This window comes from Balaenoptera ricei, chromosome 20 (assembly GCF_028023285.1).
Source record: "Balaenoptera ricei isolate mBalRic1 chromosome 20, mBalRic1.hap2, whole genome shotgun sequence".
NCBI lineage: Eukaryota > Metazoa > Chordata > Mammalia > Artiodactyla > Balaenopteridae > Balaenoptera > Balaenoptera ricei.
Window position 1 is genome coordinate 56,304,701 of NC_082658.1, and position 27,682 is coordinate 56,332,382.

General features: G+C 50.1%; 2 protein-coding genes and 1 non-coding gene across 5 annotated transcripts in view; 1 reads left to right on the forward strand and 2 right to left on the reverse strand.

Annotated features, from left to right (window-relative positions):
- PIK3R6 (phosphoinositide-3-kinase regulatory subunit 6) overlaps positions 1-13,635 on the reverse strand; it is a 47,852-nt gene extending 34,217 nt beyond the window's left edge. For 2 of the 3 annotated variants that reach the window (XM_059907020.1, XM_059907019.1), the window contains exon 1: positions 1,952-2,030. In XM_059907020.1, the coding sequence (XP_059763003.1) occupies positions 1,952-1,964 (13 nt within the window). In that variant the 5' untranslated portion in view covers positions 1,965-2,030. Of the gene's footprint in view, positions 1-1,951; positions 2,054-13,535 lie in introns of those variants that run through there. The other variant, XM_059907021.1, reaches the window with a different exon arrangement.
- TRNAG-CCC (transfer RNA glycine (anticodon CCC)) lies at positions 6,551-6,623 on the forward strand. The gene has a single exon. It is a non-coding gene; the product is annotated as a tRNA-Gly (tRNA).
- A 12,291-nt stretch (positions 13,636-25,926) lies between the features above and the next one.
- Positions 25,927-27,682, reverse strand: part of PIK3R5 (phosphoinositide-3-kinase regulatory subunit 5) — a 71,699-nt gene continuing 69,943 nt past the window's right edge. The window contains exons 16-19 of the mRNA XM_059907378.1: positions 27,153-27,246; positions 26,802-26,884; positions 26,202-26,314; positions 25,927-26,098 (exon numbers count right to left, since the gene is read on the reverse strand). Of these exons, the coding sequence (XP_059763361.1) occupies positions 25,951-26,098; positions 26,202-26,314; positions 26,802-26,884; positions 27,153-27,246 (438 nt within the window). The 3' untranslated portion in view covers positions 25,927-25,950. The remainder of the gene's footprint in view (positions 26,099-26,201; positions 26,315-26,801; positions 26,885-27,152; positions 27,247-27,682) is intronic.

Below are 27,682 nucleotides of genomic sequence, written 5' to 3' on the forward strand. Positions count from 1 at the left end.
TGGCTGGAGTAACACGGCTCACACTCCTCTTTCTTCCATCCCGTGCCTGATTCCCACCTTCCCCCCATGTGGGCTCAGATGGTTCTAAAAAGGTTTGCAATCTTGCCCCTGTTCGCAGGAGTGGCAAAATAACGATACCTTTGGTGCCCTTGAAACACTGCTCTTTTGCAGCCCTCAAAATAAACGTCTTACTTTTCAGGTGCCCCTCTTCTTGACTCTAGGATGAGAGGACTCTAAGGGCTGTAGGAAGGTGGGAAAAGTTTAAAACAACTCTAATTTGGGAAGCCAGCCAGGACAACTGCAGTCCCTGGTCCTGACGGAAAAACTCCCTTTCGGAGTTTCCAGGGCAAGCATCCTAATTTGGGGGTGCTTCTCTCACCCACTGGACTTTGGGTCGGGGGGGGGGTCATCTGTCACATCTTTGGGGGGTGGATGTTGGTGGTCTTTCTTGCCCTGTAGCCTTCCCCGCTCACTATAATCCTGGTGACACTGTGACCCAGGTGCCCTGCTTTGCCCTGGCCTTGGAGTGGCACGGGACCAAGCTGGCCAACGGACTCTCTCTCCCTCTGGGTGACCTCTGTGTGGGTGACAGCCCGGAGTGGAGAGAGCCTCCTCTTCCTGTCCTGGTGGCAGATCCACCTTGTTCCCTGCCCTTTCTGGTGCCTGGTGCTTCAGCTGTTCCTTCAATGCTCAGTCACTTTTTATTTTTGAATATTAAATGAACCCTATGGGTTTCTATTGCTTGTATCCAAAGAACCTTTATCGGTATACCTCCCTTCCTAAAACACGATACCGATGTGTCTTAATTGTTGTAATTCAAGTGAGTGCAAAGTAAGTTGGTTTTGAAATGTTCAGTAGGAGATTTTCACAGTGCTGGCTCCACCCTTATCCTCCCAGCCCAAACTCCAGCTGGTTAAAGACAACTAGGAACCTTGTGACACCAAGATTCACTGGTTGAAGCGTCTTCTGATTGGGTGATTCACTGGCTGAAGCTTCTTCTGATTGGGTGAGGCTCTCTGAGGGTGAGTGGGGTGTGGAAAGGGTGCTGTCTTGGGAATGATAACAAGCTGGTGGCTGTGCCTGCCTCGGGGTGTCCCCTACCCTTCCGTGGGACAGGGATCTTCAACGGCCTTGGAGTCTATGCCTGGTGGCCAGAGGAGCGGTTTCTGACTTGCCAGGTGAACATTAGTTGATATGCATCTTGGGGGAAGGGTCATCTCTACTTGTTGTCTCAGGATGGTGTAGGGAGAAGAGTCTAGGTTTTGGAATCAGCCAGACGTGGGTTCCAATCCTGGATCTGCCACTTACTAGCTGTGTAGCTTTGAGCAAATTACCTAACCTCTCTGAGCCTGTTTCCCTTTTAGTAAAATGAGGACAATTGTACTGATATCCCTACCTCGCAGAATCCTTCTGATGTTTTGCATGAGGCAACCCGTAGAGAAGTCATTCACAGCACAGGTGCTGGAGCTAGATTGCTGAGTTCAGATCCTGATTTGACCATATAATATCTATGTGACCTTGGGACAATACCTGTCTTCTCTCACTTTCCCATATTCTGTAAAGTGAAAGTAATAATAATATCTATCTTATGGGGTCTTTATGAAGACTAAACGAATTAATATTTGTCAGTCGCTTTTCCCACTACTTGATATATTGTAAGTGCCATAGAGATTTTTGTTAAATAAATGCAAGTGTTTGGCAATATATATTGCTATTATTGTCATTACTCCCAGTGTCCAGCTCAGTGATCTGCCGGCAGCTGGGGCTCGTACAAGCGTGTAGATGTCCGTCTCTCAAGATGTTCTCGCATTTGGGGAGCTGAGTGGGGGTCTCTCAGCCCCGCTGGGTAGAGGTGGTCCTGCCAGCCCTGGGGGCATCCTCACCTGCCAGGTGGGCCTTCCCCACTCTGCAACGAGGTACACCAGACCCCCCTCTCCCGGACCATACTGACCTGAGCTCTCCATGGGGGCCTGGGGTGAGTGCGAGGAGGATGTGATTATCTCAGGCAGCGGAATGGAAAGTAAGGTGGTTGTTTTCCTGCAAAGAGGTGGTTCTGCAAAAGAAGAGACAGTTAGTGTAAGTGGTGGGAAGTGTACAAAGTATATCTGTGGAACGGAGAGGCTCCCAGGGGACCAAGGCTTCTCTCAAACTGGAGGGGAGGGAGTCTAGGTTTATTTAAGAAGTGCTTCTGTGGTGCTTGCTATGTGTCAGGCACTCTCCTAAACACTTAAAAACTATCAACTCTTTAATATTAACCTTATGAGGTAGGCACTATTTTCTCCCCATTCTACAGATGGGGAAATTGAAGCACAGAGACAAATAACGATTCAAGGTCAAATAGCTAGTAAGTAAAGGAATGATCACTTGAACTCAGACCATCTGGCTGTAGAGCTCATGCCCTCAATCACGACCACAGGCTGCCCCACTGTGACCCCAGAGGGAGGGACGCCCGAAGTCTGCTTCCCGGAGCAACACACTTCTGCTTCTGAAAAGCAGAGGAACTCCGAAAGAATCCAAGAGCTTGTTCTTTGAAGAAAAGAAAAATACACACATACACACACACTTGGGAAAGCTAATCGAGAAAGAGAAAACAAAGAGACAATATTAGGAATGATAAACATCCCATATGACATTTACCTGTATAAAGAAAGTCTGAACCCTCTGTATCATACACAGTTTTCTAGGAAAATAAAAATGACTCAAAAGGCTCTAGAAGAGTTAGAAAAACTGCTTATATTAGTAACCCGTGAGGAAACAGAGAAAGCCATCAAATAACTAGCTCTTAAAAAGTGGTATCTGGCTCCGATGGTTCCTTTGATAAGTTCTCTCAAACCTACAGAGTGAAGCAAGTTTTTATGTTACTCAGCATAGAGTTTACTGTTCCAAAGAATAGAGAAAGAAGAAAAGATTCTCTGAAAAAGCCAGCCTACCCTTGGTACCAAAAATCGAATGAGGATAGTTTAAAAAAAATAGAGCAAGCACTTCACATCCACTGGGATAGCTACTAAAAAAAGAAATACAACAGAAGGGACTTCCCTGGTGGCGAAGTAGTTAAGAATCCGCCTGCTAGGGACTTCCCTGGTGGCACAGTGGTTACGAATCCGCCTGCCAATGCAGGGCACACGGGTTTGAGCCCTGGTCCGCGAAGACCCCACATGCTGCGGAGCAACTAAGCCCGTGCGCCACAGCTACTGAGCCTGCGCTCTAGAGCCCGTGAGCCACAACTACTGAGCCTGTGCGCCTAGAGCCCGTGCTCCACAACGAGAGAAGCCACCGCAATGAGAAGCCCGTGCACCGCAACGAAGACTAGCCCCCGCTCGCCGCAACCAGAGAAAGCCCGTGCGCAGCAACGAAGACCCAATGCAGCCAAAAATAAATAAATAAATAAATAAATAAATTTATTACAAAAAAGAAAGAAAGAAAATAGGTCAGTGGTTGTTAAGGGTTTGGGATAGGGAGAGGGGGTGACTACAGAGGGGCAAGAGGGAACTTTTGGGGTGATGGATCTGCTCTGTATCCTGACTGTGGTAAAATCGATATATGTGTTAAAACTCATAGAACTGCATAGCAGTAATAGTCAATTTTACCGTATGTAAATATAAAAAAATTAAAAAAAGAGAGAAACCCACATCTTAATTTGTAACTGGCATCACGTGCTTGTGTGCTTAGTTGGTTTTTACCAAATTCTAGAATTTACCAAGAAAAAGGCATGTTTGTTCAATGGTGCTCTCACATCTTTAAAAAACCAGATCATTTACACACAAGGCACAGCTACCTCTTGAAAAACATCTGAGGAACTGGAGTGGAAAAGTAATTGACATTTTAGTATATACCCTTTTTTTACCATTTTAATTTTTTTAAGCTTGTGCATGTTTTATATACTCAAAATGCAAATAAGCCTCTATATCTAATTACCAATTTATAGGAAATACACATATTACCAGGATGCAAAATCCAGCATTTGAGAAACTCTACAGGACAAACATTCTGTTTTCTTTAACAAATAAATTGCAGGGAAGATGGGGTGAAGGTGAGGAGGGGAGACGTAAAGCCAAAGGAAGCGGGGGCTACAGATTAACAGGATTTAGGAGACATTATCAACCAAGTGAATCTTATTTCGATCCTAATTCAAACTATTACAAAAAACTATGACATTCGAAGCAACTGGAAATTTGAACACCACAGAAATTTGGGTGGAGGGAGATAATAGTTTTGTAGTTCTGTTTGAAAAAAAATAACAGCTGTTGTCTTTTTTTAAATTAAACGTTCAATGTTGAGGTAACTGTAGATTCACACGCAGTTGTAAGAAATAACACAGAGAGATCTCACGTGTGCTTTACCCAGTTTCCCACTGTGGTAACACCTTGTGAAACTGCAGTGCAAATATCATTACCAGGATATTGACATTGATACCTTTTTATTCAGATTTCCCTGGTGTGTATGTGTGTGAGTCCTTTATCTTTTAATGATACACACTAAACTATAAAAAATAAGTGGTATCACTTACCCATAGGCACTGGTTTTCATTTTTAATACATTTCTACATCTGATGTCTTAATATGAAATAGGTTTGACTTTATTTTTATTATGTGGCAGAGGGCACACAAAAGAGAGAGCTGACAAGTATGTAAGTTGGGAAGCATAATAATAAAATAGACATCTGTGAGCTCATCACTCAAGGACACGGCCATTGAATTACACTGTGCGTGTAACTTATAATCGTGGGGAAAAAACAATAAAACTATTAAAATAATTGCTCTTCTCTTCCTCCCTGGGTCTCTGGGACCGCTGTGCTGTAAGGCTGACCATGCTGAGCTGTGGGCGTGACTTCTGGAGTCTGAGGAATCCGGCTCAAGTCCCAGCACCCCCATCCCCATGGGGCCCCCTGGGGGCCTCTCTGAGCTGCAGTCTCCTCCTCTCTTTGTGAGATGGACACCCAGAAGAACCAGCTAGAATGTCAGACTATTTCATGATGACATTTTGATCAAGGGCTGGGCATGCAGGTCGGGGAACTAAAACTCCACTCAGGAGAGGAAGGTGTCAGGCATTCATGATGTTTGTTCTCTCTAAAAATGCGCAGTGGCATGTTTTGGTGGGCGAGACTAGACACTGAAATCTAAATGAACTATGAAACTTCAAACATGAAAGTTCGACTGTGAGTGGAAGACCCTGGGGTGTTCCCAGTCTATAGGGAGGAGCTGGAAAATGGCAACACAGAGCCCCCGCCCAAGGCGGACAGGCAGTGGGAACAGGGCAGATCCCCAAATCCAGGGGTGGAGGGACACAAAGAGAAGCTTCCCAAGTGGGACCCCAGAAGTTGTGTTCTCAAGTCCCCCTCTATCGGCTATGTGGTTGTGAAGAAGGATGGTGATAACCTCTGCTCCAACCCCACCGCCCCACCAGGTCCAAGCCACCATCATTTCTTGTTCAAATTACGGCAGTGCCCCCAGTGGGTCTCCCAGCTCCCACTCTTCCCCCTACAACTCAGCCCCCGATTGAAGCCCTCCAATGACTTCCCTTAGACCTTATCATAAAGTCCACACTCCTCATCCCGCCTAAATCTTGCCCGATCTGGCCTCAGTGCTCCTCTCCAGCTGCATCTCAGCCCGCTCTCCCTCTGGCTCACCAGGATCTCACCTCATGGCTCTTTGTGTTCCTCCAACTTGCCAAGCTCAGTCCTACCTCAGGGCCTTTGCACACCTCTGCCTGCAACACCTTTCTCTCAAGCTTTCCTCACAGCCGGCTCCTTCTCAACACTCAGGTCTCATTTGAAATGTCACCTCCGTAGAGAGGCCTTTCCTTGACCAGTCTTTCTGAAATAGCTTTCCCAGTCATGCTCTAGCACACTCTTTTATTTTATTCATAGCTTTCATCAGGATCAGAAATTTTCCCATGTAATGAGTAGTTTTCTGGGCTCTTCATTAGAATGCGAGCTCCACAAACAGTGGGTTCCAGTGTGTCTTACTCACTGCAGCATGCCCAGTGCCTAAGGCAGTATCGGCACCCAGGAGACAGTGAATAAATATTTTGGAGAAATATTTGAAGTCACATGTCCAAAGAATGATGAACCAGGGCTAGAACTCAGATCTCAGCCTGGGGTGTCCAGTCATGGCCCCCTCCCTTCCCTCCGTACACATTCTTCCCCAGCTCCAAACCTCACAGAGCACCCTCTGCCCGAGGAAAATAAAGTACACACACAGTCAAACTTTTGTCGGGGAGGAATCAGCTAATAATGACCACTGAGCAGCCTTAAAGGAAAAGAAACCACAAAGATATAGATTAAAAGACAAGTGTAGGTTGGGTTGGGGGTGGGATAAATTAGGAGGCTGGGATTAACATATACACACTATTATGTATAAAATAGATAACCAACAAGGACCTACTGCATAGCACAGGGAACTATACTCAATATTATATAATAACCTATAAGGGAAAAGAATATGAAAAAGAATATATATAGTTGAATTGCTGTGCTGTACACCTGAAACTTAACACGATATTGTAAATCAACTACACTTCAATAAAAAAAAAAAAAAGAGAAGTAGGGACTTCCCTGGTGGTCCAGTGGTTAAGACTCTGCACTCCCAATGCAGGGGGCCCGGGTTCGATTCCTGGTCAGGGAACTAGAGCCCACATACCGCAACTAAAAGAGCCCAAGTACCGCAACTAAAAGAGCCTACATGCCGCAATCCCATGTGCCGCAACTAAGACCCAGCTCAGCCAAATAAATAAATAAATATATTAAAAAAAAAGAGGAGTGTATTCTCAGGACTTAACTATGTAAAGCTGGGGGTGGTCTGGGATGATGTTTAATGGAAAGCAAATTCTAAGAAGCTTGAACAATCGCTGTCAGAAAGCCTCCTTCATTCTTCTATTCATTCATTTGCTCACTTATTCACTCATCAACCATGTATTCAGTGCCCGTATGTATTTGTGCAGGTCCTGGGGATACGCTGTGCCACCGCCCTGTTCCTCTGCAGGGGCCCTCTGTAATCTATTTCCTGTCCTTTGGGGCTGCTGACCACACCAGTATAGGGCAGAGCCCTCAGGGGTCAAGCCTGCACCAGACAGGAAATGGAAACAAGCAGAACCCAGGTCATTCTGGCAAAACGCAGCAACATCTCAGTTGTTTCACTTCAGGATGATGTGAATTTCTCAGGAAATAAACCTTGCCCTTTTAAGCACCCAAACTTGCCTCTGAGGTTTTCTCGATGAATCTCATGGGAGTTGACTGCACGTACCTCGCCGTAACACAGTGAGGATTTCAGGGGCTGTCGGTAGGTGAAGGAAGCCTCCATCCTACGCTGAAAGGCTCCTACTTTCTCAGGTATGAATCCTGTTTCAGCAGTGGGGACTGCACCTCGCACAAAGTGGGTGGATGGGGCTGCCGTCTGGCCCACAGCCTCACTGGCCCTCCCAGCCAGGAAGGGCGAGGTTCTGTAATCCATCCAAAAGGGCGCTTGCTGTAATCTTGTGTGTTCAGAGGGGATGCCTCTCTTAAATTGGAACAAAGGCTCCTCTGTGTTGGTGACTGCCCTGCTGCTGTCTCTGCTCTTTCACCAGACTGCCGATTTGCCGAAGGCTGGGAAGCCAGACAAACACACGGCATTGTCTTGTATGTAAAATACGGAGACAAAGCCCGAGAAACTGGTCTATGAAAAGAGCGTGGAACTCCCATGCTCTTGGAACGTCTATTCGGGCTGCTCCGAGGCCCTCTGGCTCTCTTCCTAGCTCCTGGCAGTGTTTCGAGGGACTGAGATTGCCGAGTAAATCCAACAGCATCTATGGAACACTGTTCACGTGGCAGAAATTGTGCCAGGCCTGAGCGTTTAGAGGTAAATAAGTGAGACACAGTCCTTGCCCTTAGGAGCTGGGGGTCTACCAGCCCGTGACTTCTCACTGACTGCAGTGTGGCCCTACTCGCCACGTTCTCCGCCCACGACTGGCACACTGGTCCCCATGCCCACAGCAAGCTTGATGACACACATATATTTCACAGAAACCAAGGGTAGTTATCAGTTAGCCATTAATAAATAATAAACTGCCTTTGCTGATCAGGCTCGCTTTAATTTACAAAAACTTGCGTGTCTTGCAAGTGTCATGAAGACTGAACAATAAGACGTTTGCCCAAGTAGTCTTTTAGGAACTCAAAGCTGTGTCCAGTTTGAGTTTGAGCCCATTAAGACTCGTTGAGACCACCGACCCTCCATCTGGGCAGGCGCAAGTGTCCACTTGGTGACCATTTGGCGTCAGGGGCCCAATACCTCCACCCTCAGAACATGCTAATGGCACCATTTTCTGAGCATGCGTCCCGTGAAGAAGCCTGTAGCTTAGCTGCACCTGCACAGAACGATGATTACCTCACCTTTTCTTGTCTGCATCACCTTTCCCCATGCTCCCCACGCCTCATCTTTATCTCATAAGTACCCCTCGCCCCCTCGCCTTCAGGAAGGCGGATCTGAGATTTGTTCTCCCGTCTCCTCAATTGGCTGCCTCATGAATAAACCCTTTCTCTGCGGCCAACCTCAGCATCTCAGCGTTTGGCCCACTGCAACTCGGGCAGACCAAACGTGTTTGGTAATATTTGCACGGGGAACCAGAGACTTGCTCTGCCTGGTATATTGTTAGAATTCACTGCCCACGCTAAAAACTCTGCCCATGGCAAATGTCTGAAAGGTACACATGCTACACAGTGAAAAAGCAAGCATCCTCTTTCCCTAGAAGCAGCCACGGTTCTAGAAAATTTGACTCTGTAGCCCACATTTAAAAGTCAGATTTCACATAAAAATCAAGATTCTCAGCTTTTACTTAGAAGGAATAACTGGAAGATCTGGAAACAATGGGCCCATAATTCCACGTGGCAACCATCAGTGGGCTTGGACTGCAGCTGCCCCCCTGGAAGGGCCATGCACCCGCCCCTCCTACTGCGTCCACCACTGTCAGCTGGTCTGTGGCATCGTTCATGCTTCCTGCTGGGCTCTTTGAGGCAGACAAGCTGGCAACCCACAAGCTATATAGATCTTTCTTGATTTATGATGGGGTTACATCCCAATAAACCCACTGTATGTTGAAAATATTGTAAGTCGAAAATGCATTGAACACACCTACCCTTACAGAACATCACAGCTCGGCCCTGCCTACCTTAAACCTGCTCAGAACTCTTCCATTAGCCTACAGTTGGGCAAAATCTTCTAACGCAAAGCCTACTTGATAATAAAGGGTTGACCATCTCACGTAATGGATTGAATACTCTACTGAAAGTGAAAAACAGAATGGTCGTCTGGGTGCAGAATGGCTGTACGTGTATTAGTTGTTGATCCTTGTGATCGTGTGGCCGGCTAGGAGCTGCCCTGCCCAGCGTATCGTACCCCATATCGCCAGCCTGGGAAAAGATCAAAATTTGAAGTACGGTTTCTACTGAATGCACGCTGCTTTCCCACCATCGTAAAGTCGAAAAGTCTTAGGTCAAACCATTGTAAAGCTGGGGACTGTCCGCTGTGGCCCAGGTCCCAGTTCTCAGAGAGAAGAGTTAATTACAGACACGCCTGATGTAAGCTGGGCGTTGCGGTTGCCCCGAGGTGCCATGTGAGTCATTCGACAAGCATTTACGGTACACTCCTCTACTTCTCCGTAGCCCCTGATGCGTTGCATCGTGAATGTCAAGCACTTGTACGAAGACAAGACAGGGCCCCTGTCCCCAGGCCGCTCTCAGGCTGCGGAACGGAATCAAGCCTGTTCGGCATGGTTGCTATGGCAAGTGGCACAGGACACAGAGGTGACGCTGACGTTCCGAATACTGGGGAAGAGGCAGCGGTCCCGCGGGAAGGGGGCCCCAGACACAGCGGTAAGGACGCTGCTCTGCCACTTGTGCGGGGCACTGGCCTCCGGCTCCATCTCGGATGACCGACTGTGGCTTTTGTGCTGCTGACCAGGCAAGCGGCACGTCTAAGCTCAGCTCCCAAGCCCCTGCCCTCTCCCAGCTCCCCCAGTCACAGCAAGAATGCGACATCACAGGATAGAAACACACCAGCCTCCGCCACCAGTTGGGAAGATTCCCAGCAGCTGGTACAAGCAGCACGGAAAGCGGCCAAGGGGCGAATCCCAGCCACCTGGGAGCAGCCCCGCGGTCACGGCACTGCAGCCTCTCATACATCCCCCACCCCCATCCCCGGCCAGTGCTATTCGTTGCTTGTCTCATTTGCTCAATAGTGATTGAGCCTTATCTGTCCTACAGACTCAAGGTAGAGAGAACCAGGTCTTCAGCTGAAGATCATATAAGTGGATGGATTCATTCATTCATGCAACGAATATGTTTTGAGCCCCTTCTAAGTGTGAGACACTGTTCCAGTTCCTGGGGATGCGGCAATAAGTTAAAGTAGACAAAAACACCTGCACTCATAAAGGTCGCACTCCTGAGGGTATGTAGTGAGGGTGGGAGTGGGGGAAGACAATAAATGCCATAATTAAGCTGTATATAAGATGCTGAGAAGTGCTATAGGAATATGGCTGAGAAGGGGATCGCGAGGTTCCAGCGTTGGGGGTGCCATTTTAAAAGGTCTCCCTAAGGAGGTGACATCTGAGTAGAAGCCTGTGGGAGGAAAGGAGCAAGCCAGGCAATGTCTGCAGGAAACATGTTCCATACGAAGGGAACAGCCACCCAAGCGCTGAGGAGGGAGGTGCCCGAGGTTTTTCAAGGGACAGTGCAGCTGGGGTGCAGTCAGCGAGGGGACAGTAGGAGGATGCTGGCAGACAGTCCTCCACGGGTTTGTGCCTGTCTGGTGAGCTTTTGTTCCAGATCATTTCGTCAAGAAGGTTTGTATCGTGAACAGCCTTGGAACAGACAGCAAGTATCTCCTCCAGGGCCAAGGGTGGATCTCTTTGCCGACCAGTATGAGAGAGACAATGTCTCCTTCCAGGGCAAAGACGGCAGGTTTGCTCGCAGCCCACCGTGAACACTAGGGGTTTCCTTAGCTCAGGGCTCCTCAGCCGTGACACACAGCATCCACTTGGGGCCACCTCCCCGCTCTCCCAGGGGACTTGGGGGCAGGACACTCACACTGCCTGTTGCACCGTGAGTGATAAACACCTGGGTCTCTGACTCTAGAATCTCGTGTTTTCTGCCAGCATCCCTAAAACTGTGACACGCTAACCTGTTAGTCACAAGGAGGGTAAAATCTTAGACCCTTTCCAGCAGAGGGGCGAGACCAGAAACAAAGAACGAACGAGTGAATGAATGAATTGGGATTCAGAGGACATTCCTCCTTAAACACAGAACATTAGCAACAAACAGTCCTCAGGGCAGGTGCAAACACATGGCTATTCACTGCCTTGGGGTGAAATAGGCCACAGGACCAGCCACAGAGCCACAGAGGCGGTTCTGTGACACGCGGCAGGAAGCAGCAGATGGGATCCTGTTCGCAGCTGCTGCTGCCCATTCTCTCTGTGCAAGAGATCGTGGGGAAGACTTCCCGGCTGGAGGAAGGGCTGCAGAGAGCAGGACTGAGCAGGTCTGGCTCCGGGTCAGTGTTCGGCCATGAAGATCCCAGCTTCGGAAGATCCCCTGCCTGCCCCATTGCTGGCTCCCGGGCCAGACCCTTCAGACAGAAGAAGCCACCCCTTGGGAAGAAAGACACGGAGTTTCCCAGGACCACACCCCTGCCTCCCTCCTGTCCTGTGCCCACCGCCCCGGCACAGAGAGAAGGGACCCCCCCCCCCACCGCTGAACCACTCCCCTCTCCTCCCACCCGCGTTGCCAGCCGGCCGCCCCCAGGATATTGGGGCAGATGCCATTTCCAAGACTCTGAGTTTTTCTCTCCGTAGAGACAGACTTGCCGGACGACACACCCAGTTCTTTGGTTTAGAGCGTGTGATTAGTGGGGGTGGAAGTGCAGAGCTTGGGGTTCTGAGGGGGCCCCTGTCAACCCTCATCCCACGAGGCCCGCTGGGCTTTCCAGATTCCCGAGGGCCCTGCTCCCCAGCTGTCCCCTGAGGACCGGGCAGGCCCACTTCCTCCGCCGAGTCTGCCTCTGGCTGGGAAGGAAACACCTGGATGCGAGAGGGCTGCTCGAGGGGGAAGGAGGAGAGCATTGTTCCTGGGGTGGGGGGGGCTGGGGGAGCCTGGGAGGAATGTGACAGGGCCTGGATGCAGACCAGGAAGCCGCGAGCCAGCCTCGCATTCAGGTCCACCGTGAGAGCCGAGGAGGTAACAGAGGAAAGTGGCAGGGCGGTCGGGCAGGTAGCATTTGGTGCTGGACTGCCCGGGTTCCAAGCCTCTCTGTTGCTATGGCAACATGTTGCTTAGAGCCCTTGTGCCTCAGTTTCCCTATCTTTAAAGGAGACCTAATATTAGCACCTACCTCATAAGATTACTGTGAGGACTCAATGAGATGATATTCAAAAGCCACTTACTTAGAGCTAAATAAAGAAACAGGACAGGCCCATGCTGCTACGTCCTCCACACACCCCATGCGTTAGCAGCCAAACTGAATCTCTAGCTGTTCTTTCTCGCTGTTCACACCCACTCTCCTACTCTGGGTTTGAGCACCTTGCCCCCCTCACTGGCACGCCCGCCGCTGCATCTCTGCACACAAGCCCTCTGTCTCCCTCAAGACCCAGGTGCCACTTTGCGTGGAGCCCTCCCTGATCCCACACCTGCGGGGCTCTCTCCACCTGCGCGCACACCTCGCCTCGCCAGCGGCCCCGGCACCTGTTACTGTCTGTGTTAGTCACTGACAGCCGTGTCTCAACCCCACACCAGCCGGGCAGCTTCTCCAGGACAGAGACACGGCTCTGGTTGGACTCTGGCACTGGCTGCACACGTAGAAGATGCTCGATCCACGTGTGTGTGTGTAGAGAATGGCCAAGACCCGGGACAGAGATGGACAGATAATGTCCAAGGAGGGGCACAGATGGGGACCCAGAAGATTCTCTCTGAGCCCTGTGCCTTGCTTACCCACTCTGCAGTCTTTGGCAAGTTAAGTTGCCTCAGTCTCCTGACCTACAAACGGGCATTATAAACATACCCAGGCTTCCTCCAATTGCCCGTGAGAATCCAATGGGCTAATGAATGTATTCTATAGCACCAGGTGTGAATAATTAGTCCTGTTATTACTGGCATTTACAGGATTCGGAGAAAAAAGGAGAGGTCTTCTCACAGGGTCCTGCGTCCTTTCTTCTTGTGAAAATGGATTGAATAATCTTTTTTTAATTTTTTTTTTGGCCGCACCTCGAGGCACGTGGGATCTTAGTTCCCTCACCAGGGATCGAACCCGTGCCCCTTGCATCGGAAGCGCGGAGTCCTAACCACTGGACCGCCCGGGTTGGATAATCTTAACTTGGCAGAACGGTCATAGCAGCCACCACATCTGGGCAACCCGTCTCGGAAAGGCTGGGCGTGTGTTCATAGGCGCCAGGGGTGTCTTGCCCCTCACGGGCTCCCCTTCCAGCATCCCTCCTCCTGGACCCTCTATCTGCTTTGCTCAGATCTGCCTCTCCCGGCTCCCTCCCTGGAGACCCTACCCCCAGCCAGCGCCTACCTTGGCTCAGCTGCAGCTCAGCTGTCCACAGTCCTGCCCGGGGAGGCCTCCAGCCCCGGACCAGCTGATGTCTTAGACGAGCCCTGACCGGTGTCTGCAGCCTCCAGACCTGCAGAGAAAAGCCCAGTGTCGCACAGGCCTGGTTCTGTCCCCTCCTCTTCCTTCCCCTTCCCCATGGCCCTCAAAGCTCCACCCAGAGCACATCCTGCTGCGAGGCTGCTTTCTAGAGAAGTGTCTGTGGTCAGCCACTGGCCACTGGAGGTTCTTTATTCTGATTGGGTGTGAGGGTGGCACCTCCAATGGGCCCCCCGCTGGTGCTGCCTGGGCAGCGATGCAGGGAGCCCTGACTTCTTTCTCAAGCTCCAGACACACCAAGAACCCCCCCGCACCGGACACCATCAGCCAGATGGTCCCAAGCTCCTCCGACTCAACAGGTGCAAAGCCAGTTCCTCGTTTCACCCTCTAAACCCACTTCTCTGCTGCTCATCTCAGAATCAGAAACCTGGGTGTCATTCTTCACACCTCCCCCTCCCTCACCTGTTACACCTAAACAGCACCAAGTCTTGTCACTGTCTCATGAATTGTCCCATTTTTTTTCCCATCCCCCATGGCTGTCATGAGGTCACCACCATTTTTCTCCTAAATTATTAAAACTGCCTGATGTCTCCCTGCCTCCGCCTCATAGCCAAAGGTCTCTTTCTGATAGTGAAACACAAATCTGATCGTGTTACACCTTGTTACAACCTTCAATAGCTCCCTATTACCTTCAAGAGAATGGCCAAATTCCTTAGCATGACTTGCAAGGCCCTTCTTGATCTGATCCTTCCTTGATCCCCAACCTCAGGCTTTATTCCCTTGCTCTGACGCCTTCCAGAACGACTGCAGTTCCTTAATGATCCAGGCCGTCTCCCACCTCCAGGCCTTCACATGTGCAGTGGGATTCTCTTCCCAACCCTTCTCCTGGCTCACTCCTAATCTTCCTTCCTTCAGTACAGAAGAGGGAAAAACAGGTCAGGAGGAAAAGTGGAGTACCATGGAAGCTGGGGGTGGGGACAGTGTCAAGGGCTTGATGGTCAACGGTGTCCAAGACTGCAGAGAGGACATGGATGAAGAGCACGAAAAAGCATCTGCTGACCTTGATGATCAGGAGACAGCAGTGCTGGGGAGCAGATCACCTCCAAGGTGACATGTTTGCTGGTTTGTCATATTCTTTCTTTTTCTCATATTTTGAAGCCAAGCAATATTTTGGGGAATCTCCAACACATTTCTAGACCTTTGAAAAACTCACACACTCTATGCTGTCATCCGATTTGGCCTAATGCCTAAATGGCTCTGGAGAGAGGCAGATTGCAGACAGCATGAATGCCTGGATTCAGCTGTGCCTGAAACCCTGATGCCTAGATCTTCTCTTAATTGTTCCACTATGTGATCCAATAAATGCCCCCTCCTTTTTGATTAAGATTGTTTGCATTGGGTTTCTGTCACTTGGGTTCCTCCTTTGCAACCAAAGGAGAAGCCGCTGACCTTTCTCTGCAAGGGCTGAATGGGCTCTGTTCCATCCCTTCCTTCTGTAGAAGAGGCCATTTGAAAAAAAGAAAAAAGTCCAGAAATTTGAATCATTTGCTCTAGAGCTCAGCTTCCCTCCCATAGCTACTTCTTTTCGGTCCCACTCACGTGACTGAACTCACATTTTACCTTGCATCTTTGTATTCTTAGGTCACATGTCTGCCGCATCCCTGCCCCTATAAGTTCTGAGAAAGCAGAGGCTAGGTCTTATTCATTATTCTATCCATCACAGGATAAGAGAATGTCAAGAGACAGTTTGGCTCAGTAAATAAAACAAAGGGATGAATGGATGAACGAAGGAATGAGGGAATGAATGAGTGAAGCGAATAAGTCCAGGACAGGATGAAGGACCAAGAACTCAGCCCTTGCAGGTTCAGGACTCAGCAGCAGCCAGCACTGTGGCCGTCACGGGCAGCCCCTTCTCCTTATCAGCTTTGGCCTGAGTCGGAAATCACAAGTTGATGTCAGCCTCTTGTGGCTGCTCTGCTCCTCTTATCATCGGCTGATGTCTCTGCAACTACCATGGGTGTGGTAGCCACGGAAGTGGCTGCTTGGTGACCGTGGACAGCCTGGGAGCTGTCCCCTGCAAGGAGGAGCTGAGGCACCCTCATTTTGAGGGCACGCAGCTGATAGCCAGCCAGGAGACAAAGAGAGAGTGACGGAGGTGGACAGGGGAAGGACCAAGACCCCACACCTGCCCCCAGCGCACCACGCCTACCATCACCAAGGGGGTGGCATTGCCCCTCTGATTGTTCCCAGTGACGCCGTGTCCCTCCAGATCCTCTTCTTAGGGTTTGTTTTATCTGGGCTTTTCAGGCCGTCTGTTGCCAAGTTTCCCACCTGCACCAGTCTCTGAGGAACAGCCCTTTCCCCCAACAAGACCACATGATCCATAAGCATCAGACTCGAGAGGGTTAGGGTTCCCTGCACGTACTGCTCTGGTTCCCAGATCACCTGGTTAGCTAATGGTTGCAAAGCCACTCTGGGGTGATCAACGCCCAAGATACAGAAGCAGAGGCTCAACATCTATGGCCCCTTTGGGCACAGCTGTGATAGCTTCCCAGGTTCCTCTATCCCAGCCTGGGCGTTTGGAAGTCTGCTCACTAATTCACCTTGGAGCTGCCAAGTTACTTATCTTTCCTGCAGACAATCCACTGCATCTGTTCCATCCTCATTCCTCTTTCCAGCCCCCTTTATTCAGAAAGATATGTCTTACTTATTTCCCGGTCTATTACTAAGCAGCTGAGAGGTTTAAACAAATGAAACTTTAAATTTTTAAACAAATTAAAACAAATTAAATCCTCTTGTAACTGTGGTGGTAGGGAGATGAGTGCTGGGATCAGGGCCCTCTAGAGGGCCAGGGTACTGGAGTCAGGGAAGAATTATTTGTTTTGGATACAGGAAACCCAGGGCCACCTGTGCGTTGCTCCAGCCCCATCTTCTGCAGGGGTCCCCTCTGGGAGCATTCAGCAGCCGATGCAGAACCCATCATCTCTTTGAGTTTTCTAAGGAGTTCACTCTCAGAAAATCCTAATAAGCAATGTAGATTTTACTGATGATTACATTAGGAGGATGGAAAAGAAGTGGCTATTACTCATCTCTTAACGCTATTTAAAGATCTTCCGTGGATACTTCTGTTGTCCGGACGCCCTCCTCCAGGCCATGCTGTTGGACTGGTAGAGTTTTTTTTTTTTTCCTTTCTCTTTTCTCCCCGTGACCCCAACTCACTAACTCCTGGCTCCTCCCACCCAGATTTTTTCACAAACATATCAAAGTCCTCTTGAAGTGCATTCAGAGCACCTCAACTCCATTCTAATCCTTGCCTCCCAGTTTTTATACCCCAAACTCATTAACAACAACCAAAAAACAAATGGTTCTCTGGTTGGTAGGACCCATCCTCAGAAAGCAGTGAGAGGTAATAAACCAGAAAATAGCTGTTACAGAAACACATTTTACTTTATCTATACAATCACTTCAAGAGTTAGGACAATTATGGAGATGGGTAAACTTGAGTTTAAAGGCTCGTATAACTGGCAGGTGATGGGACTTGAACCAGGAAACACCGAGTCCAGCGAGTTCATTGTAGGACCACAGGGAGGACCTTCAGGCTGAGCCAGCCTGAAGCCTGGCCTGTGTTCCTTGGCTCTCAACTCTATTGCAGGAAGACCAAGGCAGTGGCAAGGCTGGCGCTCACCTGGTGGGCACCTCTGCTTCTAGTGAGTTCCCTCCAGGGCAGCAGAACAACATCATGCCCTAAACCAGCGTTTCGCAAAGCACGGTTCCTGGGCCAGCAGCATCGGTATCACCTGGGACCTTGTTAGCAACTAGTACTGTCTGGTGAGGAACAGTACATGTATCGGATTTTTCCACCCTTTACTTCCAGCAGTGTGGTTTTGTTGGTGTGAGCACGCAGAGTTAGGGCTAACGGGGTGACATTTGTAGGAAGCTGATTTATGTTTTTATCCATTCCCTCACCTTTCAGCTGCTCTTATTTTGGGGGGAGAAGGAATTTTGATTTTAAACACTGTCAACATTTTTTTAAACTTTAGTGTTTAAAAAATTGCTCAAGCAATTCAAAAATATATTTTCATGGTAATAACAAACATTATACAGCAGTATATAGCATAAAAAAGCAAGCCTCCTCCTCCGCCTTCCCAGTTTCCTTTCCCTCCCCTCACAGTGATCACCATTGCCCACAGCTTGGGGTGATTTATACAGATTGTTTGTCAGCTTGCTTTGTTTCTTGGAAATCATTATCAGTACCTAAGGACCAACCACATTCTTTTCTTAAATTTAAATGTCCGTATTTTCTGGACTAGTAACACATTTACATGGATCAAGGTGGGAAAGATACAGAGAAACCCAGACCATTCCTTCTTGCACAAGCCATCCTTCAAGTTGGTGAGGAAAAACTTCTCTGCCCAGGCCTCCCTCTGCACCTGTGCCCCCTCCAAACTCCTTAGGCCCCTCAGGCCCCTCTGAAATGGGGTCAAGGGCAGAGAGAACCTGGGGTTGCCCTGGAGGGCAGGGCCTGGGATCCTCTTACTCCCCCTGTTCTCAGGTCAGCCTGGAGACCATCCTTCCCTGCCCCAGCACCCTCGCACCGCCCCCCCTTTACCTTCCTACTAAGGCAGGTTCCTCCAGGGCAGGTCTGCAAGCTTCGCAGAGTGTGGAGGAGGAGCTGGAGGCGCTTGTCTGTATAAAATTCGCCCCTAGAAGGCTGAGGATGGAGCAGGACATCAGTGAGAAAACCCGAAGAGCCCAATCCTTTATTACCTGCGCAAATTGCCTGGCCTGTGCACACGCATGCGCACGCACTCCGGCAGGAGACAGAGCGTCCTGGCCGGGCTCTGCTCCTAGCTGCCTCTGCTCCGTCTCCTCCTCTCCGGGTCTCAGTTTGCCCATCTGTAACCCGAGGGGTTGGAGAGTGTGTTTGCAAAGCCTTCCTAGCTTTCTCCGGCTTCTTTCCCAGGCAGTCTTACTTCTGTAGACCTGCGGCTACAGTTTTGCTCAGAGAGGCCCCTTTCCTTGGTGGGGGAGGGGTTGGGTGTGGGGAAGGCTGCTCTACTCCCTTCCCTCCCCCCACTTTCCTCTCTCCCGAGGTCTCAGGGGACCCTTTTGGGGCCAGGGCCAGCTTTGGGGGCTGAAGCGACATTCATTCACTAAGGGCTTCCTTCCTGACTCCCTCACCCCGCCCCCCAGCAGTGGCCACACAGACTCGCCAGGAGCCCCGCCAACCCTTCACTCTCCTCCTTCACCCCCCCACTTCCACTTCTCCACACCTCGCCCGCCACCATCCCCAGGGAGTGTGAAGAGGGTAGCTGTGAAACCAGCAGGGCTCCTCTGGAAGTCCATTAGGATGAAGCCATCCCCCTCAGATCTGTGTGAACTTTACTTTTCTGGGCCTCAGTTTCCCCACAGCTCACATGAGGGGGTTGAGGGAGCAGCAGAGCTTAAGAGCAGGGTTAAGAGCAGGGAGTCTGGTGCCTGGCTGAGTCCTGGCTTCCCCTTTTCACTGTCTCTGTGACCTTGGGCAAGTTCCTTAGCTTCTCTCAGTTTCCCCAACTGTAAAATGGGGCACAATAGTACCTACCTCATGATGAGACAGGCTGGGACCTGGGACCCTCTACTGCAGTGCTTGCACCTGGACAAATGTCTCCTCCAGCAACAGAATACAAAGAAACTATACGGGACTAAAAATACCTGCACGCATGCGCAGTTTAGGCAAATTATGAACAAGAAGATACAAAAAGGTCAAAACCCAACTGCCACTTCTGAGGGGCGGGGAGCAAAAGCAGGGTCCTGCGTATGACCCCTGCACACGCCACCACCAAGGGGGTGGGCACACCACCTGAGCCACCGCTCCGGCCCAACCCCCCCTCACCCCATTTAAGGGACCAGCTCGCCCCACCTCAGGGAGTGAGCAAGGGCACCTGTTGCTTGTTTTCGCTCCCTTCTGCTGCAGCACGAGTCCCAGTAAAGACTCGCCTGAATTCCTCCTCCGGCCTCTCATCAATTTCTATTGATTAAAGAGTCCAGGAACCCTGGTCGGTAACAGTGGTGGCTTTGGGAGGCATCCGTGAGATGACGTAAGCACGTAAAGCGCGTGGACAGTGTTGGGAAGCGTAAGCGAGATGACGTAAGCACGTAAAGCACGTAGACAGTGCTGGGCCCGTGCACGATAAGTGTTTGCTAGTATCTCGGTTTGTGCTACCTTGATGTTCAGGGGAGATTCTCTGGTCAGGCTGCAATGACCCCGAGGCTTGGCCTCCAGCTCTAAATTTCTGAGATTCCCCGAATGGGTCCTGTTTCTTCCCACTCGCCCTGTGCAGAGAGGGGCACAGACGTGTGGCTGCCGTGACCACAGCCGCCTCTCCAGGGACCACATGCTCAGAATTGCCAGGTATTACGGACTAAATGTCTGTGTCCTCCCCAGATTCTTATGTTGAACCCCCAGTGTGATGGTGTTAGGAGGTGGGACCTCTGGGAGGTAATTAGGTTTAGATGAGGTCCTGAGGGTGGGGACCCCATGATGGGATTAGCGTCTTTATAAGAGGTAGAGACACCAGAGCTTCCTCTCTCCACCTTGTGAAGACGCAGTGAGAGACGGCCGTCTGCAACCCAGGAAGAGAGCTCTCACTAGACACTAAACCTGGCAGCACCTCGACCCTGGACTTCCCAGCCTCCAGAATTATGAGAAGTAAATGTCTCTTGTTTAAACCACCCACTCTATGGTATTTTGTTATAGCAGCCCAGGCAGACTGAGATCCTGGGGGCTGTGGACTGGCCCAGGACACAGGTGTGCCTGGTGCCTGGGACAGAGAGAAATAAAGGGCACAGATGGGGTTAGCCTGCCAGCTGCCTGTCTTTGCCCCAGGGGGATGGGGTGGGCACTCTTTCCCAGGGGAGCCGGCTCCCTTTACCCTGCTTTGCTGGTTAGGGTTAGGGGAGTGAAAAGAGGGATTCAGAGACTTGGGTAAAGGAGGGAGTAGCTTCTTCCCCAAGAAAACCAAGAAGCCCTCTTCCCAGGGCAGCGGCTAACCTCCCAGTGCTCGAGGGTGGGGTGGGCGTGACAGTGGGGGAAGGGAAGTCTGAAGCCCCAGGGCAGGTGCCAAGCAGTCCAGGTCCACACACGTCTCCCATGTGGGTGAAGCTGCAGGGGCTGGAAAACTCTCTGATGCCTCTGCTTTGAGCAGACTGAGGGGGCTCTAAGCGTTCCTTGACACAGGGGTTGTGGGAGAGCCATCCCTCTGGAGGAGGCGTGACGTGGATGTCAGGGACCATAGAAAGACGTCTGAGGATGGTACCAGACCACTATGGCCTGGGCCCCAGAGGAAGCTGCCAAATCGACAAATCGGACTTCTTTAAAATTAAGACCATCTGCTCTGTAAAAGGCACTGTTAGGAGAATGAAAACACAAGCCATGGATTGGCAGAAAATATTCGCAAAACGCATATCCGATAAAGGACTGGTATCCAAAATATACAAAAAACTCTTAAAATTCAATAAGGAAACAACTCAGTTAAAACATAGGCAAAACCACACCACTGTAAAGCAATTATACTCCAATAAAGATGTTAAGAAAAAAAAAAGGGCAAAAGATCTGAACAGACACCTCACCAAAGAAAATATACATACGGCAAATAAACACGTGAAAAGACGCTCAACATCATAGTCTTTAGGGCACTGCAAGCTAAAACAACAATGAGATATCACTACACACCCATTAGAATGGATAAAACCCATAGCACTGACAATACCTAATGCTACTAAGGATGTGGAGCTACAGGAACGCTCATTCATTGCTGGTAAGAATGAAAAAAGGGCCCAGCCACATTGGAAGACAGTTTGGCATATAAAAAACAAAACAGAAAAACCTAAATATATTTGTACCATACGATCAAGCAATTGTGCTCCTTGGTATTTACCCAAATGAGTTGAAAACGTATGTACGTCCGAACAAAAAGCAGCACACAAATGTTTATGGAGGTTTTATTCAGAACTGCCAAAAAATGGTATCAACCAAGATGTCCTTCAGTAGGTGAACGAATAAACAAACTGTGGTACATCAATAAAATGAAACATTCAGCAAACAAAAAGAAATGAGCTATGAAACCACGAAGACATGGAGGAATCTTCAGTGCATATTGCTAAGTGAAAGAAGCCAATCTGAAAAAGCTGCATACTGTATGGCTCCAACTATATGATATTCTGGAAAATTTGTAACTATGGAGACAGTAAAAAGATGATTGGTTGCCAGTCTGCTTAAGAAAATAATGGTTTCAATTTCTTTAATTATATTAGCCTATTTGGGATATCCATTTCTTCTGTCAGATGGGCAAACTGTATTTTTGAGAAATTTCTCCATTTTATCCAAATTACCAAATGTATTGGTAAATCTATAATATCCCTTTATTACCTTTTTAGTGTGTATAGGATCTGTAGAGATGTCTTCTTTTTCATTCATGATATTGATAATTTGTTCTCTCTCTCATCAGTCTTGCTAGGGGGTTTTCAATTAGTATGTTGGTTTTCTAATTCATAGATTTCTGCTATTACACTTACTTCCTTCCTTCTACTTTCTTTAGGATTGATCTACTATTCTTTCTCTAGCTTTCTGAGATGTAAATGTAAATAACTGATTTTTAGCTTTTGCTCTAAGATATGCTTTTTTATGGCAATAAATTTTCTCCTAAGTATTGCTTAAGCATCCTGAGAGTTTCAATAACATATACTCATTATCAACCACTTCAATATATTTTCTAGTTTCCACTTTTATTTCTTTCTTGACCCCTGGATTATTTAGAGATGTAGTGTCTGATTTACAAGCAGTTGGGATTTTCTAGTAAAATTTACCTTATTGATAATTTAATTTCATTGTAGTCAGGGAATATACTCAGTTTGATTTCAATCATTTGAAATTTGATATTCTACTCGTACTTGAAAACAATGTGAATTCTATTGTTGTTGAGCAGTGTTCTATTTCAATGAGATCAAATTGGTTAATTGTGTTGTCCAGATCTTCTATAACTCTACTGATTTTTTTTTTTTTTTTGGTCTATTTGTTCTATCAGCTCCTGAGAGAAATGTGTTAAAGTCCTTCACTATGGTTGTGGAGATGTTAATTCTGTCAATTTTTGTTTTATAGTTTAAATTTATAAGATGTCCCTCTTTATCTTCTGTAATGCTTCTGACATTAAAATATTTGTCTGATACTGGTGTAATGCCACCATCTTTTTGGGACATGTTTGCATGGTGTTATCCTTTCCATCCTTTTGCTTTCAGCCTTTCTGTGTTCTTACATTTAAAGCATTTCTCTTGTGAGCAGTGTATAATTTTTTAAAAATCATTGAACAATTGTAGGTATAGAATTCTAAGTTGACAGGTTTTGTTTTTTTTCTTTTCAGCACTTTAAGTATGTCATTTCATTGTATTCTGGCTTCCACTGTTTCCGTAGAGAAGGGAGCTCTCAGTTTAGTTGTTGCTCCTTTGAAGATTAAGTGTATTTTTTTCCTCTGGCTGTCTTTAAGATTTTCTCATTACCTTTTTTCCCTCAGAAGTTTGACAAGGAGGTACCTCTGTGTGTGTGTGTGTGTGTGTGTGTGTTTAAACTAAACTCCAGACTTTATTGGGATTTCAGCAGTTTTTCCATTAAGATTCTCTTTCTGTTTCAGGATCCCACATTGCACTTAGTTTTCGGGTTTCCTCGGTCTCCTTCAGTCTGTGAATTTTTGAGTCCTTCCTTGTATTTCATGACACTGGAGTGAGTACTGGTCAGATTATCCTGTAGAATGTCCCACAATCTGGGTTTGTCTGGCATTTTCCTCATTATTAGTCTTGGGTCATAGGGTTTTGGAAAGAATATCAGAGGTGAAGTGCTCTTCTCATGTAGTTTTATTTTTCTCTTGTGTGAGGTTTGCTGAGTTTATTGACTCTGTGGGCTGATGTCTTTCATCGATTTTGGCCAACTGAATGTTGGCAGAAGAGATACTGTGCCAGTTCCAGGCTCAGGCCCTAGGAGGCATCACATGTCTCTGCTTACCCCTCCTGTGCTAACATGCTGACCCAAGGTACCTGAGGGACCCATAGAGCAGACCTGAACCCAACCTGCAGCTTGGAGCCAAGCCAGTCTGAGCCCCACCTTGATCCCTAGATGTCCTGTAGATGTACGAACAAGAATAAATGATCACAGATGTAGTCCATTGAGCATTAGGTGTGCTTTCCTGTTTGCAACAGCTAGCGGATACAGAGCTAAAGCCTCTCACGGTTCCTTCTTCCTCCGTCTCACGTGGTTGTGCTGGAAGCCTGGTGCTTACCTACTTCTCCCAGGTCACAGGTGTCCTCCACCATCCCTTCACCTCCTTTTCTCTCCCTCCCTATGAGCCAAGTCTAATAACAGCCCCAGGTCCGGAGGGTCAGCAAGGATCTCACTTCCCTTCCTCTCGGCGGCACGATGAGGATTACACAGAAAATTTCGGCACAAGTGTATTTTTGATGGAGAGGAAAATTACAAAAAGATAAACAAAACAACCCCCCAAGAATCTTATTTCCACTCTATGTGAAGTGATTTACATGAACTAGCCAACTGGCAGGAAAATAACTGTAAGTCATGAAATCCAGGAGGAATCAAGTTTTATTTGACAATAATATTAAATTCCACTCGTTTATTCTTGAACATCTGTCAATAGTAGGACAACCAGCTCACACAACAAAAAATATTGAAGGTATATTGCCAACCACTGTCTGGGGCCTGAAGCAAGGACAGATGGCCTTGACAGCGGAAGGGTGACGATATGCGGTCAGAGACACTCTGTCCATTTCTCTCAAGTCCTGAGTTCTCTGGGCTGGGGTTTCATGGGCTCCTATAAGCCCAGAACCTTTGGACCAGATGAAGCCGGAGCAGGAGGGAATGGAGGGGTTCTGTGCAGAATACAGTTGTCTTGCTTCCGTGGTTACTTTCTCCACCTCTACGAGTCCAAGTCCCGGGCCCAGGCCCGCCCTCCGCCTACCATCCTAGCCCACATCAGCTTCCAGCTTCTCAAACCACTGCAACCTGGCAGTTAAAAATTTTGGCTCTCATGTTGTATCAGCCGTTTTCCCCCAATCAGGCCCTAAGCTCCTCAAGCTCAGCTGTCCATCCCCTACTCCTCTGGGAACCTGCCCAGGCGCAGTGGTGCCAGTGAACTTTGGGGCTGGAAGATTTCACACACAATGGAGTGAGACGGGAAGTGGGGCACAGGGGCCAACCCGGGAGAGGAGGAGGTGAAGGCACGTGTGCAGCCCTCCTCTCACCCTGGCCAAGGCAATTCCTCCTTCAGAGGGTAGAACTGAGGGCTCCCTACCCCCTCGGTCTGGGTCCTGCCTCGTCAGTGAATTAGAAAGGAGGGAATGAAGAGCATCGCCTCCCCACCCCCTGCCAGACAGGTGAGTCAGGGCTTAAAGGGCGAGGCCGCTGATCTTTACTGAGCACCTGCTATGAGCCTGCGGCTGAGCCAGGCGCTTTGCACACAATTTTGTCTCAGCCTTTTAAGGAGGTCTTATATCCCCCCATCTTAGTGCTCAGGAAAGGGAGGCTTGAAGAAGCTAATTCACTTCCTTCTGGTCATTTAGCTAGAAGGTAAGAGCCGCCACTGAATCTAAGCTCGTCCTGTCTCCCAAGGATCTCGATCCAGAAAGAGGCTCCAGAGAGAGTCTGTTCTGAGTCCTGACAGCAGACAGGTCAAGTGTTAGTGCTGTTTTTTAGAAGATCCAGGGAACTTGAGAGAGAAGGGGTGTGTGTGGGTGTGTGTGTGCGTGCGTGCCTGTGTGCGTGTGCGTGTGTGAGACAGAGAGGGGTGTGGGATGGGGGCGACGGCACTGAGGTCAGAAAAGTCGCATCTATGTTTCTACCACCTGAACCCCTGAGTAGGGGGACTGAAATTCCAGACTCCAAGGGCTCCCCAAGCCCCTGACAAAGTAAGGGGTGGGCCCGGCCAAGGGTTGGGGGAGGAGGCCTAAACCACACCCCAGAGCACCAGAGCCTCAGATCTTTCTTCTAGAAAGGATCCTAGACCACACCAGAGGGCAGGGCCTTCAGAGGCCAGCCCACCCATCCTTCTCCTTTCTACCTGAGGAATCTGAGGGGCTGTAGGGCCAGGCCCCTCTCCCTAATGCCTGTTTCTTTCCCAAACGGAGCCCTGAGGCGCCATCAACCCCCTAACCCCTGCCCCCTGCCTGCTGCAGGGCCCACAGCGGGACCCTGACCCAGCACAGGGTCGTCCAGTTCTCCCCGGGGAGCGAGGCCCTCCAAGAGGGAGGGGGCTCCGAGGAGGCTGCCCCCGGGCTTGCTGTCCAGGCTGGTGCCGGGCCGCTAGGGCAGAGCGCCACTGAAAGTCATGATGGGCAGACAGAGCAGGGAGCAGAGGTCGGGTGCGGCCTGCGCCTGCAGGTAGGAGGGCCTCTGGGGTGGGGGGCAGAGGCTGCTCTTCTCCGGCTTGTAGCAGGGTGAGACCTCACACCTGTGGGGCAGGGTAGGTGTCAGGGCAGGCCTCCCATCCCTCCAACTCCTTCCAGGCCTCTGGGTGGGTGCTGAAGCAGAGCTGGGGGCCCCCGCTTTCCTACCTGACCACACTCTGCAGGATCTTCCTCTCGTCCTGGTCCAGGCACACGGCAAAGGGGCAGCTGTTAGAGCCGATAATCTGCACCTTGTCCACTTTGATCTGCGAGATGCTAATCTAGAAGGAAGGCCCGGGTCACCCGGGAGCCCTGGCCCCAGAGCTGCCAGCCCTCGGCAGCTTCTTCCCTTGGAACCGCCCGACTGGGTCCAGGGGGTGGGGCAGGAGCTCGGCTGCCAGCTCTCCAGGCGCAATGGGCGTGCAGGGGACTGGTCCCCCCATCAGGCCCTGCTTCCTCCCCAGCCTCTGCCCTTTCTTGAGTCTGGAAGGAGCAAGTGTCCTGGGAGGAGAAACCCCACTGTCCTCACCGTGACAGCCCGGGTTCCCTGACACAGAGGCCACTCCGCCTTGGACTCGGGGCTCCCCCAGCGGCCACCACGGAGCCCCACAGGTGTGCACACCCTTCACCTGCCTCTCCTCCCACCCACAGGCCCCAGTGCAGCCCTCGGACACCCCCCCATACATACGCATACACACGCACACGCGGGCACACACATGCCCAGTAAGTCTCCCGAGGGGATGACAGGGAGGAGAGGAAAGCTCTTACCTGGTTGAAGCCCTTCTTGGATTTAGGGTTCTGCCTTTTCACCACTTCTGTCAGGTTTAGCGTCAGGGCCTCCGTGCTGCAGTCTGAAGGGCAAGGGTGGCTCAGGCCAGGCTGAGGAACCCACACTCCCTGCCCCTCCCCTCCCCTCCCCTCCCCTCCCCTCCCCCCCTCCCCTCCCCTCCCCCTCCCCTGCCCCACCCACCCCTCCCCTCCCCCTGCCCCACCCACCCCTCCCCTCCCCTGCCCCACCCACCCCTCCCCCTCCCCCTGCCCCTACCCGACCCGACCCTCCCCCCACCTCCCTGTCCCCCTCCCCCTGCCCCACCCCTCCCCTCCCCCCTGCCCCCTCACCTAGGTCCTCCTGCTGCCGGCAGGCCTTGCTGAGGTTGACGGAGGTGCAGACCTTCTCCATGTTACTCCAGCGACTGCGTCCACTGATGGCCCCCTGGGAAGGCAGCAAAGCCAGACCCTCTCAGCGGCACGCCCTCCGGGGCCTGCCGCCTTCTCTTTGAAGAAGCAGCTCCAGACCGGCCAGCGACGGGGCGCCGCCTGCAGCCAGCACACCCAGGAAGCTCGCTCTCACTCACCCGAGCCTGCCAGCTTCTTCACCAAGAACCCCTTGACCCCTGTATAGACCTTACTGGCTCCAGGGAGGAGCATCAGGTCACTGGCTTGGACCACAGGTCAGCCTGGCGACTGGGTCGTAGGGTGCGAGTGCTGAGAACATCTCAAGGGTTGGTCTAAGGATCTTCTGAACCCCGAGTGAGGGAGAGACAGGCTCACGGGCAGGGGGTCCCAGGCAGAGCTGGGCCGGAGCCCCCTCTTTGGGTCTTTGTCTGAACGTCTCTTTCATCAGGGACCTCCGCGTTGCCAAACCCACA